The 18,148-nt window shown below is 34.6% G+C and overlaps 3 protein-coding genes across 6 annotated transcripts in view; 2 read left to right on the top strand and 1 right to left on the bottom strand.

Moving 5' to 3' along the window:
• The first annotated feature begins 6 nt into the window (after window positions 1-6).
• Window positions 7-4,259, top strand: LOC112155198 (protein FAM237A). Its single transcript, XM_024286712.2, has 2 exons — window positions 7-627; window positions 3,623-4,259. Exons 1-2 carry the CDS (start codon window positions 246-248, stop codon window positions 3,727-3,729), a joined length of 489 nt encoding a protein of 162 aa, XP_024142480.2. The 5' UTR covers window positions 7-245; the 3' UTR covers window positions 3,730-4,259.
• Window positions 4,260-7,982: 3,723 nt separating this feature from the next.
• prkra (protein kinase, interferon-inducible double stranded RNA dependent activator) lies at window positions 7,983-14,374 on the top strand. Its single transcript, XM_024287151.2, has 8 exons — window positions 7,983-8,223; window positions 9,881-10,056; window positions 10,568-10,649; window positions 10,805-10,886; window positions 10,992-11,109; window positions 11,181-11,275; window positions 11,359-11,521; window positions 11,790-14,374. The coding sequence occupies exons 1-8, from the start codon at window positions 8,168-8,170 to the stop codon at window positions 11,945-11,947; spliced, it is 930 nt and encodes a 309-aa protein (XP_024142919.1). The 5' UTR covers window positions 7,983-8,167; the 3' UTR covers window positions 11,948-14,374.
• A 1,180-nt stretch (window positions 14,375-15,554) lies between these two features.
• osbpl6 (oxysterol binding protein-like 6) overlaps window positions 15,555-18,148 on the bottom strand; it is a 46,261-nt gene continuing 43,667 nt past the window's right edge. For all 4 annotated transcript variants that reach the window (XM_024287152.2, XM_024287154.2, XM_024287153.2 and 1 more), the window contains one exon: window positions 15,555-17,877. In XM_024287152.2, coding sequence (XP_024142920.1) covers window positions 17,766-17,877 — 112 coding nt within the window. In that variant the 3' untranslated portion in view covers window positions 15,555-17,765. The remainder of the gene's footprint in view (window positions 17,878-18,148) is intronic.

Here is an 18,148-nt window from a genome sequence, read left to right as displayed (position 1 = left end):
GGGGTGACTGACGTCACATAACACCAAACATGTATTTACCAAACCTCCATCAACATTACAGCTCTGCTGTCAGCACGGCTTAAATGGTAAGTACAAAATTTCACTCTTTTTTGGTCTATTTTTATTTCTTTTATGTTACTTTTTTTTAAACTTAGAGTTTTATTTTAAATATTCATTTTTCCAACAAAACACTTGATTTAAAAAAAGCAGATTTGGATGTTAAAAGCAGAAGAAACAGCTGATCCATGTTTGGTCCCGCGCAGATGGTGCCTCTCTGGAGCGCATGCGCGCCCGCTCTGTTGGCGCTGACCTGCCTGCTCTCGGCGCCTCTGCGGGGTCAGAGGCCGGGTCAGGTGGACCCCCTAGCGGTGCCCCGCGCGGACCCGCAGTGCTGGGACTCCTCCTCGGCTCTGCTGCTGGAGATGCGCTCTCCGAGGATCGCCGACTCGGTGCCCGCCTTCTGGGACCTGATGGAGTCTCTCAGGTCGTCGGACAAGGGGAGACACTCGGCGCTGTTCTGGGACCTGGCCCGGGTCTTCTGGGACCTCTACCTGGACTGTGTCCTATCCAGGAGCCACGGTCTGGGCAGGAGGCAGATCACCTCAATGCACTCTCTTATAAGTGACAGTAAGTTCTCTGATAAAGACTTTTAATGTGGAAAAGTTGAAATTAATTCAGAAAAGTCATTCATATTTTATTTATTCATACATGCAAAGTCAAAAAAGTGTATTTTTTATATATATATTTTGCATGTTTCAGTTAAAATAGACAAAAGTAGAGAAATAGTTTATTAGGCTTAACTTTATAAACAAGAGACATAAAAAATACACATTTTAAAATAATTTTTGGGCACATAAAGAGTGACCATGCAGAAAGATCTTAAATTTGATTTATTTATCTTTTTCCAAGCATTAATTGCACAACAAAATCAAATATATCAAATTCATAACACAAATAATAAAAATTATGATTAAAAAAATAAAGAAAAACTATAATTGTGTCTCATAAATAGAGATTTTTGACACACTGAGGTCACATCAGATTCATTAATTATTGTAAATATTAACTAAATTAAATTATGTATTGCTTTAAAAGGGAGTGGGGAGAAACAAACTTTATATAGTCCCACCTCTACTGAGTTATTTAATGTTATATTTTTGCATAGTTGAATTGGATATTGGTTTATTTCAAGCCATCAAAGCAATTTTAAAACTAAAAAAGACAAATAACAGAAATATATATATATATATATATATATATATATATATATATATATATATATATATATATATATATATATATATATATGAATATATATATTCAAATTGTGATTACTCAGTTATTAATAGATATATTAGTAGTTCTTATGCATACAGACCATGAGACATTGAAATCATTAAATATTATGTTTCTTTTTTTTACATTTATTATCAATTTCCAGTTCTTAACTTCTGATCAGTTAGTTTACCAACACAAATGCAGATATTTCAAAATAAATCAATAACTATTAATATAAAATCTAAATCTGAAATGCATCGTGTTTGTCTTCATGCTGAGAATCGTCTCCAGGAGATTTCAGTTCATGAGATAATACCTGTTTCTCTTACTTTTGAGGATATGAAAGATTACCATGAAACATGAGGTCTGTAAAAATATATTTACTGAATCACAATATCAGTTTCTATTACAAAAAGATAAACTAAAACTGCTATTTTTCAAATTATTTAACTAGTTATTGAGGCATTTGTAAACTCAATTTACAAATATTCAAGTTATATTTCCCTAAAAATTAGTTTGGTGTTTTTTGTGAATGTTGGAGGAAATGTTGTTAAAAGAAATGCCTTTATTTGGGGGTTGTTCTTTTCTTGTTTTTCAGTTCTATTTGATGCTTGTTGTTCCTGACAAGTTAAAGTTCCTTTGATTTATATTCCTGGAGGTGTGTTGTAAATATTAATATTTACAACTAAAAATTTTACTTTTTAGAATTGGATTTGGATGTTAAAAGCAGCAATTCTCTCAGAAATTGCACCAAAAAAGGAATTTGCAAAAGTTTGTCTTTTCATTTTAGTTTGAATTAATTAATCAATTTCTATTTTTATTGATCCAACCAGAGTGATCTGTCTGAAGCCAAATCAAATCTAACTATATCATTATAAAGTTGTTTAAAAAGGAAATAAACCAATAATCAAATTGTTGTTAAAATGATTCGTTCCAACACTATAATTTAATCTTTATTTTAATTATTTTCTTTTTCTCTCATTGAAATGCTGTTACGATAATTACTTTCTTCCACACTTCTCTTTTGACCTCTGGAGTCCCTCAAGGCTCCATATTTGGGCCATTGCTATTTTCTCTTTTTACATTTAGGTTCTGCCATTCAAAAATAATAATAATAATAAAAATAAATAATTCCTATAAGTTTTTGAGAATGACCCACTGTTCTCTTTGGCAATTTTTCCAAATGAGCCCAATGTCTTTCATTGTTGTTTTAGCAGAGATTCATATAGAAACTATTTCAATTGAGCTGGTGAAATATTTCTGTTTAGTCATTTGGATTTTTTTTCAGATGTAGCTAAAAAAAATTCAGTAGATTTGTAGGAACATGGAACTATTGGTCCACCATAATATTTTTGCTGTTTAAATCGCTGCAAGTCTCTGTGTATTTACTGGTGTTTATTCTATTTTTCCCTAAATGTATTATTTTTTATTCTATATAAATACTCACTGAGTTTTACTGGAAAAAGTGGGATTGATATTAGTAAAGTTAGTCACCAAACTTCTTTGTTTTTTTTTTCTCCCTGAACAAAAAGTATGTAATTATTATGTTTTTGTAACTTAGCTAAGACTTTTATTTATTTTATTTTTTTTCAGTTTTATTTATTTCAATTTAGTTTTATTTATTTATTTAATTGAAGCTTAATGAATTTATCTATTTATTTTCATGTAGTGGCATGTATTTATTTTAACTTAATGTAACCAATTTATTTATTTTTTATTTCAATTTACTTTATTTTATTTATTTCAGTTAGTTTAATTTATTTCAATGTAGCTTATTAATTTAGTGCAATCCCTTTAGTTATTTAACTTAATTACTTTATTTTATTTATTTTAATGTAGTTGAATTTCCTTTATTTATTGAAATATGAAGCATAAATAACATTCTCTCTACCCCACAGCTGATCTGTTCTCACTCACAGAAACATTTTCTTTTCTGCTTTCATGAAAAGTTTTGTTTCATTTCAGTATGAAAAAAAACTTCTTAATCTTTATTTTTTCCACATCTGACGAGTGTCAAAAACTAGTATATGAGAAAGTATTTTTTTATGACCAACAAAATGCTCTAAATATTCCATAAATGGACATTTATGGTCATAATTTATGTGAAACTCTCTCCACCACATGCTTCTTGTTTCTGATTTATCTGTATATCTTTGGTTCCTGTCTCTTCCTGGTTTTGTTCCATGAAATGAAACATTATAATCCTAAATCCCACAGATTAATCCTACTTTAACCACTTTTATTCTCTGGTTTTACCTTCATTCATTGAATAAAAGTATTTATAGTTGCTGCATAAATGCAGTTGAAACAGCAAACTGAACCACCACGTGTGTTTTTCTCCCAGAGTCCTTCCGGTTCAACAGTTCGGGTGTGAACTCCCGCGCTTGGATCAGTGTGAGAGTCAGACGCAGAGGACACATCACGACCCTGAAGACGAACCGGGATCAATGACTGATGGGAAATCCACATAGACAGCCTTTTATTTCAGTGAAACCGCTCCATGCAAAAGAAAACGTTTTTAATGACCTTTTTTTGTTTTTTACTTCTTTATGCAAGATTCAGGTAAATGCAATCAACAGTTGAGGTTAAATCTTAATTTTCCGCCTAAAAAACATTGTTTATTTTGCAACAGTTCATTTTCTATTTTTTTTTTTATTATTATTGTTAGTCCAGCCAATAAACCAAAACAGTTTTAATCCTTTGCAAAATGTGCATGTTTTTTGTCTTAAATGTTTGTGTAAATAAAAATATGCTGTAAAACTACTGATGTGCATTTGTTACAAGAGAAAAAGAGAAAGTACATAAACAGTTGAAATCCAACTTTTCTAGTGGAAAAAAACTATATTAATCGTCCTTAAACTTTGTCTGTTTTTTGTTTGATCAAATTCCAATCCGTACAATATTTTTAACAGCATTTATCTTCAAAATTTAAACACTTTTATTAAAAAATATGCTCGCTTTAAGGGACATTTTGATAAATGTATAAAAAATAATTGTGCTTTTGTTGGAGCCATTTCCGGAAGTTCCGGCAATTTTAAAGTTTAACATTTTTATGCAGTAAACTTGTGTCAATAGCATTTTTAGGTGATGCTCATGTTTCTTAAAAGTAACATGTCATTTAAAAAAAGAAAAAATGTAATCTCATTACAAAATAGTTCTTAAAAGTGCTTAAGTGGTATTCTCCATAAATTACTGAAGTTTATGCTACTTCCAGATTCGGCCAAACTGTTTTTGATTATTATAAAAGCCCCAAAATTGACAAAATGTTATTTTTTTACGTATAACGTGGATTAAATGGATTGAAAGTTTGCCAAACCACCTGAAAGGAAAAAACTGTGCTAAATTGTCCAATAAACTGTAATCAGTTTATTTTAGTGGTTTTCGAGAAAATCTGATTTTCCAAAAGGGATTAGCAAAAACGACAAAAAGTAAAGTAATATTCTTTTTCTAAAAATATAGTAAACCCTGCTGTTTTTGACATATTTTTACCATCAAGTGTAGAATTAAGTCTAAGACTACAAACTTGATTTCAGTGGGAAATCGGCATCTAAACGACCAGTTGTTCAGCTTTTAATTAATTGAGTCACGTTTTATTTTTGGTTTTGCAGAATAAGCAACTTTAAAGGAAGGAATCAAAAATAAATATTATAAAGTCCCCCATGACAATTTTTTTATATTACATTTTTTTTCCAGTAGTGTTATATTTATAATAATTACGTTTTTAACCAAAATCCAACAACCTAAATGTCTTCATGTTGATCTAAAGCCTGTTTCCAAAATCTCCTCTGAGGGGGCGTGGCTTTTGAAGCTGAGCTGAGCAGCTTATTAGTATTATTATGACAGCTCTGTGTCTCAGTAGTGTAACTCTTCATCGCTGCTACATAAAAATGTCCATCAATATCAGTAATGTACAACCATATGGTTCTGATCCAGATGTCAGCTGGGATGAGGAAGTGAAGATCTTCATGGACAGAACTTCCTCCAAAATCCTGATTCTTTCTCCTTCCAGTTCACCAAAGACTCTTTTAGCTAATTCTCCAATGTTTATTGACGTTGCTGTGATCAATACATTCAATCATTGGTTTCTCAGAGTTCTTGATAAAATAATGAAAGCTAACATCAAAATGCTCTTTCATTGATTTACAATCCTTTCCAACTGATGAGGGTTTAGCGCATGTGCAGCAGAGCTGTTGATGGAAAGAAGATCATTCATTCAAACAGTCTGTCCAAGACAGTTTGATTGACAGCTATTCTAAATGAGAAATACTAGGAAATGCAAAATTTGTTCTCTTTCATAAGAAAAATGCCACACATACATGTTAAAAACTAAAAAAAAAAAAAAAGGATTTTCATTGGATACTTTAAAGCTTTTTAGCTAAAACATGATTTAACTAAAAAAAAAAAATCTGAAAGCAAATTCACAATATTTAATCATAGCTCAGGTGTAGTGGTTAGCAGTCTCACCTGATTGCATGTTATCTCTGTGCATATGTGGGTTTTCTCCAGCTTCCATCTATAATCCTAAACATGTTTCATGGGTTGATTGGTGGCTCTAAAGTTCCTGTAGGTGTGACGATGGGTGAGGATGTACATCGTCTTTCCCCAATGGTAGCTGGGTTAGTTCCAGCAATTTAGGGATCCAAAAGGGATTCAGTAGAGTCTAAACACAGCCCAAAAATAGTAAAAAAAAAAAAAATGTATCTTGTGTTTTTGGAGACTACATTGGACGTCTTCCTGGAGATGGACCACAAAGACCTCATGAGTGAGATTAATTGTGATTAATTGGAGGATCCTCTGAGGGTGGCGTGTCCTTCTCTTAGTTTAAAACCCCGTAGGGAAAGTGTTTGTTGCCATCAACAGTGCAGCACACACCCAAACTCATCTGTTTTTAAGGAACAGAGATGACCTAATGGAAACCAAAACTTTAAAAGAATGCATGACTGTGTAAAGTTCGAAAAAGGCTAAAAATGTACTTATCAAGTCTGAGCCTTTTTGCAGTCCAATCCAAACTTCGATTTATGCATTTTTACAGAACTACAAGAAGTAAAAGTTTGTTTTTTCTCCCAAGTGCTCAGGAATTGAATGAACCAGACGTCACTTTCCTTCTCTACCAAAACAGGTGAATGCGACGTTATTAAAAGCATACAAGTGCAGATTATTCTGTTTCATAAAGTATAATCTTTTTGTTGTTTACTCTCAAAAATTGACCTAAAAAATTAAATTGCAAACTTGACTTTTCACTTTCTCAAAATAAAGCATTACACTTAAGCTGATAAATGTTGGGCTTTCCTCCTTCTGTAGAATCTGGAATTTTGCAAACTTCAGATCTGAACATAGAACAAAAGTAGAGAACACTTAACTGTACAGTAAATAATGTTTCAGATCACAATCTCAAAACCTTTTATCTTTTTCCAGGGGGTGGGACCTTTTCAACATCATGACAAAAGTAAATGTAGAAGTATGTAAGTATGCTAACTGCATGATGAAGCAGGAGCCTCAATTATTCTTCACTCTCTTAACCAAACTGGACTCCCCTCAACACCTCCTCCAAATCTGTTTTGCTGAAGAAGAAGAAACCAAAGTGGAATTGAACCACTGTTTGTTTTACATCATAATCAGCTCATACTTCAACAATATATGTGTTCCTGCACATAAATAAAGCCAGTAGAAAGTTTTTGGGTGAAAAGTGTTGCCAAAAAGAAAAAAAAAAGTGTGGTGATTAAAGGGTGCAGTACTCAATTATCACCTCAGGGTGGGGACTGCAACTCCTTTTACATCCCTTTTTTTAAAATGTAAAACAGGAGGAATTAAAAAGCTCATGTAAAAATAAAATATAGGATTCAATTCTCATTTTTTTTTCTTTTAGCTTTCTTTAAAGATTAGAGAACATAAATGCTTAATGATTTTATTTAGCCCAAATATATTTGAGAGTGAATCATTTCAGCCACAGCTGTTTAAATGATTTGCATTTTGCATAAAAAATGTTTGGTTCAAAAAATTGAGAAACAACAGACCATTTATTTGTTCAATGCATTTGGGGATCATAAACAAAACCAGTTAAAACCAAATATTATGTTCTCAGGCTCTTTTTCTAACAATTATGCAACATTTGGAATGCTATTACCAAACAAATCAGAAACTCTCTAATTGAATCTTCTGTACAGTGATTATTTTTCTTGCCTGCATTAATAAAGGGTGCTGAAAGAAACCTAATTTTCAATGTATTTTTTGGTCAAAATGGAAATGTATGTAAAATCTTCAAAATAGATCAAAACACATGCATTAAAAAAGATACAAAATATTAACAGAATTTGAAATAGATGTGAATTGAAATATGTGGAAAAATATATAAATATATATATTTTTGTAATTAGCTTGACCCTAAACTAGCATAGATAGAGTACATTATTAATCCCAAAGTACCTTGCAAATGATTATTTTTATTGTATTTTCTGGAATTTTTATTTTATTCAGAATACATTTTATTCGAGATAAAATTCTATATGATATAATCTTAAAAAAAAAAAACCTAGCATTGCTAAATTTGTGAGCATTTTGTTTTACCACTATCTATTGTTCCTTCTGGCTGCAATTACAGTCTCACCTTAGACTGTATATAAGTCTCACCCATAAATCAATGGTCTCGCCACTAGAGGGCACTAAATCACGTTTGTGTTGCTTTGAATCATTGACCTTTCGTTGACCCGGATGTTGATGTCGGACATTTTTTTCCCTCCCGGCGAAGCTGCTATTTATTTGTTGATGTTTTAATTGTACTTTATTTAAGCCAACTACACTCAAATGTCCTCATTCTACATCAAACCACCGAGTTTGAGTTTTAGTTAAGGGTAAAACCAGAATTATCCGAGTGACAGTCTAATGTTTTAAAATGTCCCAGGAGGAATTTCAGACACCAGCGAATACAGCAGCTACCCCCGAAACGAGGTTAGTATTTTATTCCTATTTTGTTAACCATTTACTATCTATTTAGTTACTTAAAAGGCATTCAAACGTAACGCTTCTGAAGCGGGTAGATAGAAATATTTTAAATGGCGTCTTGAAGTGAAAATGTAGGTTAAAAAACAGTATAATAGTGAAATTGTTTCCATAACAAATATAATCCCCCCTTTAAATCAATATTCTAAATGTTTTATCGATACAAATAGAGCAGCAGCAGCAATGCATGATGGTAGTGATGTGCAAATGAAGCTTTCTTGAAGCACTGAAGCCTTTGTCTAAATTGGTTCACTAAAGAGCAATGCTTCATGAGCTTCATTTGCTCTAGTAGGACATCTAGTGGACACAAAAAATAACAGCAAAATTTGATCTGTGGCATTTTGAAAATAAAACACCATGTACAAACATGTTAGTAAAATAAAGTAGTTTACAAAACATGTCCATTGCTGTAAACTTTCACTGTGTGTGTTTGCTTATGTATTGATAAAAATAAATGTAAACAAGATTATTTTTTCAAAACCTCAAAGAAAAACTATAAAATTATAAAAATGATAAATTAAAGTGAGGTAAGAGTATAGGTGGATTTAATGTGTGCTGGTACTAAACCAGTAATTTGGGGGGTGTCTCTTCTAAAGTGTGAAACAGGTGCTTCAATGAAATTAAAAAAAAAATGTAAATAAACCTTTTTTTCCTTAAACATATATACATGAAAAAGCAGTGTCACAGGATGAAGAGTTTGGACAATGATCCTATTAACATTGAAATCAGATCAGTGTTTGAAGGGACAGAATATTTGTTTCATTAGTCATTTTATTATTATTCCTCTAAATTTACAGACGTTCTCCAAACTATCTCTACCTCAGTCCGAACTATCTCTAAACTCACCAATCGTAACTCTCCATCAAACACCCGCATTATGAATGGAGCCTGCAGGATTTATGACGGTGTCAAAACTCTTGAGGAGCCTCTGCATACCGAGAAACTCCTCCTCCCTTCTCTGCGGCGGCACCAGCCGTGAAGCTTCCATACAGAACGTCTCATCACTAAATTAAAGTGGGGGTGTACACCCATAAGACGTCTATAATTACTGGTATTCTAAATAAATATAAAGAGGAATCTTTCACAGATATTGCCCATCCATTTTTTTTTTAAGAATGTAACTCAGGCAATGAATTAAGGACTACTGTGCATAATGATCGCACTTTTGTAACACTGAGATATGACGAGTGATTATTGTTTATGAAACATTTTTTTTTTATTATTATTTAAACAACAGTTTCCCCTAAATCTCTTGTGTCTCACTGAATGGAGCCTGAAGGATTCATGCCGCTGTTGAGACTCGCGGCTCTACCTGAACCACCTCAGGAATTAGTCACGTGGTACAGCCGGGCAGCGAAGCTTCAGATGTCATTGTTCTTAGCTCCTCCCCTAGATGAAGCAAGCCTCGATACGCGCTTCACGGAAGCTCCTCCTACACTACTCGACACACGCCTCGAAGCCTCGATACAGAACCTCACATCACTACATGATGGGTCTTCGCTAAAACTGCTCCCCAAAAAGGGTTTTTATTAATTCTTTGTGTTGTCATTAAGATTCAGTTTTTATTCTTCCTCTTTTATGTTTTTGTCTACTTGCTTTTCATCAGCCTTAACACAGGGGAGACTCTGTGGCATAATCCTGGGAAGACTCCAATTCAAATCCTGCATGAATATGGAATCAAAAGTGGGAACCTTCCAGTGTACATGTTGGAGAAGGCTGAAGGCCAGGATCACCAGCCCAGCTTTGTCTTCAGTGTCACAGTCGGAGAGGTCACATGCGTAGGTATGCTGCAGTCTTACCAACAGAGATGACTTTTTATTTATTTTTTTTTTAGATTTGAGATTGATATTACTTTGAAACAGTAAAATCTGTGCAGGGAATAATTAATTAATTAATTAGTCACATATCGGGCTGTCCAATGACCAAAAACACCAAAGGATAGCTAGTAAAAACACTTCTCTATTCTGGTTGATTTATTTGGTACATTTTTATTTATTAATAAAATTGAATTTATTATTTTATTGAATTTAGTCAGTTTGACATACATTTTTATTGATTCATATGGGCTTTTCTTTTGTCAAAATAAAAACAACAATTTCTTCACATCTTCTTTTTAGTGAAATAGTTTTCACAAAAGATGAGATAGCAGCACAAAATGCTTAAAATAATTGTTGTTTTCATTGAAAAAAGTAAATTAGGAATTTAAAACATGTTCAGAATAAGCTGTTTATTTGAATATTGTGTGCAGTTATTGATGTGGATAATGAAGCGGATTAATTGCGTTTTATTTCAGGTCAGGGTACCACTAAAAAAGCTGCGAAGCACCAAGCTGCAGAAGGTGCTCTGAATATTCTGTATACGGACGCTGGAGCTGGGTAAGTAGACCTGAATGGGTGAGCCGATAAATATTAGGGTCATTGGTTTGCTAAAATAATCAGATTTAAGGTTTATTTATTTGCTTTTGGGACATAATAGTTGGAATAATTCTCTCATTTTAACTGAAGATTAATTAAGCTTTAATTCTTGACAGAAATGTTGCTTTGATGGGTCAAAGTAATGAAGCTGCAGCAGAAACAAACAACCATCTTCCTAATTCTGTGGGGTTACTGCAGGTACTTCATTCTCCTTTTTACTTTTTATTGTAAAACGTTTTATCAGATTTGTTGAGCCTTTAAAGAACTGAGATTTGCTCAATGTTTGCTCTTTGCTTCATGCAGGAGTTGGCGCTGCAGAGAGGTTGGCGTCTCCCCGAGTACACAGTGTTACGAGAGACCGGCCCCCCACACATCAGAGAGTTCACAGTCACCTGCAGACTGGAATCTTTGACAGAAAAAGGTGCGTGTTTTAAAAAAAATCTTTGCACGTTTGAGTTCTTTTTTCTTCTAAAGTTGTGGTTTGTTTTGCAGCTACAGGGAGTTCCAAAAAAGCAGCAAAGAAGGCTGCTGCAGAGAAAATGATGGCGAAGCTTCAGAGTTTGTCAGGATGCTCAGAAATCACATGGGTCAGTGGAAACTCTGTCCTCTGCAGGAACATCTCATCTCAGAAACATCTTTTTAGTAAAAGTTTCCTTCTCTACTTTCACAGAATCCAAAACCGAATGTCCGATTTGACGCCATAAGAAGCTCCACGGCAGAGAAGATAAACCTGTTGAGGAGAAACCCACTGAGCATTCCCAACATGGATTACATTCAGTTGATGTTGGAGCTTTCCAAAGAGCAAGGCTTTGAAGTCACATACTTTGATATTGGTGAGATTAGATCTACATTTGCATTTTGCCCCTTTCCCACAACCTGCTAGCCTTTAGATAGCATTCCTTTAATACGCTTCTGTTAGAATTAGCATTAGCTGCTTGATTGGGATAAAGTACAGATCACTGATTGTAGTTACTTCAACACATGAAGCAATCAGAAACACACTAAGTGTATGTGTATAGAAACCATGTGTCACTAATAGTGATCAGATTTTAAGGAAAAGAGAGAGAGACTCATTGGAAATCTATAACTTGCTGCTTGCAGACGAGCTGACCGTGAACGGACAGTACCAGTGCCTGGCGGAGCTGTCCACCTCCCCGGTGACCGTGTGCCACGGCACCGGCATCTCCTGCAGCAACGCGCACAACGACGCAGCTCACAGTGCGCTCCAGTACATCAAGATTATGGCCGCCAGCAAATAATCTCCTCCAGCATCAGCAGTTTCTCCTCCAACTTGTAAACAGTCACAGTGAGATTATCAGCTTTATGTATATTTTTGTAGTCCATCATCACAGTGCAGCTCCATGACTTGTTTGATTGTCAGGTTAAAACTGACCTTAAAGACACTATTTAGGCTTTTTGAGGTTGATCACATATTCCAGCACCTGAAAATGACTAGAAGAAAGTATATTTGAAATCTCATTTTCTGTTGTTTAGCTGAGTGTTTTAAGTCTCACATTTATCATCCGGTGCTTCTGTGGAAAAACAAAAACCTTGTTACTGACAGTACATATACAGCATGTTCCAAGTTAGTATGCAAACTATATTTTTCTTAATACTCAATGCGATAACCATCAGCATAATTTTAAAGTCACTAATCATTAGAGTAAATATTAAATGTTATTTAATAAACAGTATTTCTTAAATAGATTACAATGTTCCATATTATTAGAAATCCACAACATTTTAAAGATTTGTTGAATTTGCTACATTAGGAGGTCATATTTACTGAAATCCAATCGCAAACATCTTAATGGGTTAAGTTACATTTGAACATAGGAGCCCTTATTTTGTAGCAGCTTCACAATGGAAAGTTGGAAAGTTTCTTCTGGACGTCAGAATAGCCTCCCAGAGCTGCTGTTTAAGATGTGAACTGCCTCCACCCTCACAGATATTTAGCTTGAAGATGTTCTCTATGGGGTTGAGGTCAGGGGAGGATGGGGGCCACTCCATCAGTTTATCTCCTTTTATACTCATAGAAGCCAGGAGCTGCGTTTCATTACACATATGTGCAAAACTTTATCGAAACTAGGAGTTTTGAAAAGACAAAATTTTGAAATGACAGTTTGCATTAAATCATAATTATGCAAATCAACACAAACACGGCGATGGATGAGAACAAGTATTTTTTTTATTTGATTCACTAAAAGGGAGCCAATGTGGCGCGCGTGATAGGCGTCATAGTCTCAGATGCACGTGAGAAACATGTTCAGTGGTTTAAAAAAAATAAGCATTCTAATAAGTGAGCAGCTGGATCCTTTTTTCTATTTGAGAACATGACAATATCCATTTAAGTTTGTCACAGCACTTGTTCCTCGCAGCATGATGATTTTGTTACGGAAAGCACGCTTCTTTTTGTAACACGGAAGACAGTGGTCAGCCACACCTCCAGGGTCCTAAAGGGGTCGACCAGCTCCCTCCCCATGATTTTAGCCCAAACCATGACTCCACCACCTCCTTGCTGACGTTGCAGCCTTGTCGGGACATAGTGGCCATCCTCCAACCATCTTCTACTCCATCCATCTGGACCATCCAGGGTTAACACAGCTCTTATCTGTGATCAAAAATGTTTAAAAATGCAGCTTCAAATATGTGCTTGTTGTTTTATAATGGTATTTTAGCAGCTGCTCTCGTAATAGTGTGATGATTCACCTTTGTGAAATATCCAAGGCTGATCTAGAGCTTTTAACTATTTCAAACTTTTAGATCCTTTTTCTTTGTCATATTGCTTAAAAAGTTGTTCTGCTTCATCATTTAGAACGTTAGTAGTTTTCCCTTTAATTTAACTCACCTGGTAAACTAATGATCATGTGTCTGAGATTGATTTCAGTGATTCAAAGAGTCCAGAGACACAATATCATCCACGAGTTTAGTTAAAAAACAATTTTATCTTTGACATTTAAATACAATTTACATGATAATTTGGAATGTGCTGTATAATCAAAGTGTTTCAGTTTATACACAAACTAAAACTTTTTTGAAGAAGCCGCTTAATCCAGATTAAAAACCAATCCTCCCTCTTGTTACATCATGAAATAACTGCAGAATTTTAAATATAAATTAACTAAAAAAAGAAAATACCTGATGGGATTTAATCTAATAATGACTCATAAGAACCAGAAAAATGTTTGATTGAACTAATTTAAGATAATCTGGACAAAATGGTGCAAAGATGGAGGCGATTTAGGAGAAAAATCTAAAAGGAACAGTCAGAAAAAAAACCCAAAAGGGTATATATTATATGTGTTATCTTTAAGCTTTTTGGACATCAGATGTACATAACTGTTGAACTTTTTAATCATCACATCTGGACAAAAATGCAAACTTTTTAATAGGAAATGATATTTGATTTGCCAAAAGCAGAACATTTTTATTGCTCATATTATGAGACTTATTGAAGTATTTGTATTGATTTTGTAAAAAAACATTTTTTGTTCTCCTGCCCCCCCATGTCTTTTATTCTCCTGCATTGTGGTGCTCCTCCTTGCAGTATTTCTCATCATGCACATGTACAGTGATGTATTTATCAAGCATAGCGACTGGAGCTCTCCCTCGTTGGAGTTGAACCCCACAGAGTTCCTGCTTCAATAATGGCTCCGAAGCCTAAAAATAAAGCCAATTACTGGTGATGAATGTGTGCGGGTGTCTGTTGATGGTCACTCTGAAGGCTGCAGTGAGGCTCCAGCTTTTCTCTGAGGAGCCATCACTGCACGCTCTGCAGACTTAGACTTCATTTCTGATATGCAAGGTTTGCAGCTACGAAAGACCAAATATATATATAAAAAATTGCAGCTTTTTTAAGTGATTGCAACTTCTTAAAAGTAGTTTAGTCATTAAGGGAATCTTTTCCCAATTTTTACAAATGCAGCTGCTTTTGTCTAGATTAAGGTCATTTTCTTCCAACATTTTAGTGTTTATTTAACACAGTTAAGTGGTGTGTTATTGCAGTGTTTTGCCTTGATAAAAGTTTCTGTTTTAAAAAGAAAAATTCTAAAGCTACAGGATCAAGAATTCTGCAATAGTTTTACTTTAAATTGACATTCATGAAGGTATCTGTGGCTTTAAACATGTAACAGATGATATCCATGTGATGTTTTAGTAATAAAGACTTTTAGTTGACATTTAGGTTTGATTAGAGGTAAAACAACAAAGAATGCAACAGTTAAACTCAAGCCTGAATTGTTGACAAAACCAAATTATCTATAAATTAAAAAAAAGAAGTTATAGATCATCCAGTTTCCAATATATATCTATATATATATATGTGGTATATTTATATCAAGATTTTGTGATTTTAGTGTGTGAATTAGCCTAATAATGGGCTTCAGCCTGTTGGCAAAAATGTATAAATAAATAAATATGGATGCAGAGCCTTCATTGCACACAGGAAGGAGACGCCTGCTTTGGTGTGAATAGTTTTCTGAACACAGGCTATTTAGAAATAACTTAGGAAAAAAACATTGAAGGAACTGGTACTTACAGATAGTAACTGGTGGGCACCAGTTTGTAACCCAAACTTTTTTTAACTTCAATTTTTAGAAAAAAATTATGTTTTTTTTTTTTTAACTTTAATGTCCCTTTAGGGCCTTTGTATAAATAAGGGGATGTCAAGTTTTTTAATTTCAGTTCTCGGTCACATGAACATTTTTGATGCAGGAAATACAGGTTTTCCTAGTTTCTTTCTTCCCAGCTGAATTCAAACCAGAATAATAATAGGAAATAACATTTGTAAAAAGGGATTAACAATCTGAGATTATTTTATCTAAATGGAGAAACACATTTGAACGTATAAACCACTCAGACTCCTCCCCAGTTTTGCTCTTTTATTAGAACAAGCACTATGCAGCAGCAGTGTACCGTGTTCATGGAAAGATATGTTCTTTATTAAAATTGCACTTTAGAGGGGATCCATCAGGAAACAAATGAAAGTCAGCTGACATAGTGCTTCAGTTCAAAGAAAAAGTGCCCAATTTTTTAAAACAAAAACATTTTTTTTAATTTGTTTTCCCATAAGGCTTTGCAAACATTCATTGGCAAGCTAAGTTGTCTAGACATGCAGGTGGAATGATGGCTGAAGAGAGCGTGAGGTTGTCTTTTCCCTCCACTACGTTTTATGTTACTGACACTAAGCAAAGCGCAGCTTCTTCCCTCCACGTCCAGCGGCGATGGTTTAGTCACTTTTTCAACTCTGCAAGCAGGTTAATAATAAGAATAAACCTTCAGGAGACAGTCCTGTCCATAAGTCCTCAATCATCGTGTCTGCAGGTGGGGAGTTAATGATGATTTTCTTTCATATTCTCGGTGAGGGGTTCCCTTCAGTTGTGTGTAGGTGAGGCATTGTTAAATGCATTAAGGCACAGCGATTGAAACTGAAGAGTTGGAGCGTTTGTCTTCTGCTAAATTAAAATTTCATGTGCACAAGAATTTTTAGGAAATGAGTAGGATTGAAGATGCAAAGAAGTAGTTATATATATATTTTTTTGGTTTGCAGTACCGTATGAAAACACAAGATAAATCTGCTTCACACAGTATGTTTTTTTTTGTCCTTCAGTGTCCTGACCCTGCAGAACATAAAAAATGACTATTTTTTACTTTGAAAAACATTAAAGCTTAACTGCTTTGCAATAAATATACACATTTTCAAACCGCTACCTGGTGGTTTGCAAAGGTTCTTGATTGGAGTTGATGCACATGATGGGAAAACTCTCCTGCAGTTTTAAAGGTGACCAGCAGGTGTCTCCGGTGACTCAGAAAGGACATAATTTGAATAAATAATAAGAAGAAAAATAAAACAAGTAAGACTTTAATTGATTGAATGAGGTACTTCTGTTTTTGAGGGTTCTTTTATGAAAATTTTACTTTTTTCTTAAAAAAAATAATGTTATAGTTCTTTTGTCTATGTTTTAATACTTTAGAAGATTTTCTAGAATTTTGAGTCATTTTAAAATTTCCAATAAGGCAAAGTTACTTAAAGCAACAATATATATATATATAATATTTCTGTTCAGTGCTTACTTTATATTTTCTGTTCCGTTTTTGCAGTTTTTAAATACCTCTTTCTTCTAAAATAGGTAAAGAACCACAAATTCGAATGGTAAAATTTTGCAATCGAGGATTTTTCTCCAACTTTGTGGCCTAGTGGTAGAGTGTCCGCCCTGAGACTGGATCTAAATCCACGACCAATGACTCAAAGGGTTAGATTGGGGGGGCTAAACTACCAAATCGTTCACAAACGCGGCAGTGTCTGCAGCTCACCACTCCCCCAAGGGATGGGCCAACGGCAGAGAAAACATTTCTAATAACTTCTTCGCCTTAAACACATCTTTTTTTTAAATAACAAACAGAAGGTTTGTGTGTTTGTGACTCAGAGGAGATGGTTGAGGGGGTGTTTGCATGGCATTCTGTGCGTTAGGTTTCGATCAGTTCGCCTTTAGCCGCTATTGAAAATGAATCATTAAAAATGCCGACTGCGTTCATCTTCGAATGAGTCGTTCTCCAGTTGAGAAAACCTCCAACTCACAGATTCAACAGTAATAAAAAGGCAAAAATAAATGAAATCTGCCAGTTCACATAATGCTCTCTTTCGCTAAAGTCCAGATATTTTATAAAAATACCTCTTCTTTACTACAGTTTTTGATGATACAGTAAATAACGGCTCGAGCCGGTGAAAGCTTCTCTCTAAACATGCACAATATTGTAGGAAATAAAAACTACTCTAACCAAACTGCTGCTGCTGCTGGAGATCCGATGGCTTCAACTAAAAGGCGCCTAATGCTGCGGCTTGTTCGGGGGTCTTTTTAAGGCAAGGACAAGCTCAAAGGTCAAAAGATCTACATGGGGGTACTCCGACCGTTGCCCCGACAACCCAATTTTAGTAGTTCTGCCTTTAGAACCTCGGCCGGGTCGCTGGCTGCTCAGTCTGTCATATCCATGCACACGGACATTTCACAGGCAGGTGTTCCGTCCCGACCCCTTGTTGTGCATAGGTGACGCTCGTCTGCGGCGATGGCGGTCCGCGTGCTACCACAGGTTCACAGTGGGTTCCATGTTGATGAAGCCGGGGTTTTTGCGGAGCTCCCAGTAGGTGTTGTTGGAGACCCATCTTTCCCTGTGGTTGGTATCCATCACTTTCCTGATAGAAGGAACAAGAAAAAGAAGGAAGAAAAAAATAGGACCATTTGAAGGATAAATAAATCCTGTAAGATTAAACACAAACTTATATTTAATGAAGCATAAACTCCATGATTGAGTTCAAACCTTCATTTTTGGGTCACAGTTTTGTTTTGCCTGTGTATTACAAAATAAACAGAAAAATTATAAAAATATTTTTTTATGTTGCTTATTATTGAGTAACAATAAAGAAAAACCTTTAATTTGGCATATACGAAGCCTTTTATGTAATA

Source organism: Oryzias melastigma, linkage group LG21 (assembly GCF_002922805.2).
Source record: "Oryzias melastigma strain HK-1 linkage group LG21, ASM292280v2, whole genome shotgun sequence".
Taxonomy (NCBI): Eukaryota; Metazoa; Chordata; class Actinopteri; order Beloniformes; family Adrianichthyidae; genus Oryzias; species Oryzias melastigma.
The sequence above is the reverse complement of the archived record's forward strand: the minus strand, read 5'-3'. Positions and strand labels throughout refer to the sequence as shown.

Excerpts from the sequence above, each read along its gene's own strand:
- LOC112155198 (XM_024286712.2), top strand. The coding sequence starts at position 246 with ATGTTTGGTCCCGCGCAGATGGTGCCTCTCTGGAGCGCATGCGCGCCC. Across the intron at positions 628-3,622 it reads GCACTCTCTTATAAGTGACA|AGTCCTTCCGGTTCAACAGT; the intron begins GTAAGTTCTCTG and ends TTTTTCTCCCAG.
- prkra (XM_024287151.2), top strand. The coding sequence starts at position 8,168 with ATGTCCCAGGAGGAATTTCAGACACCAGCGAATACAGCAGCTACCCCC. Across the intron at positions 11,110-11,180 it reads GGAATCTTTGACAGAAAAAG|CTACAGGGAGTTCCAAAAAA; the intron begins GTGCGTGTTTTA and ends TTTGTTTTGCAG. Across the intron at positions 11,522-11,789 it reads AGTCACATACTTTGATATTG|ACGAGCTGACCGTGAACGGA; the intron begins GTGAGATTAGAT and ends TGCTGCTTGCAG.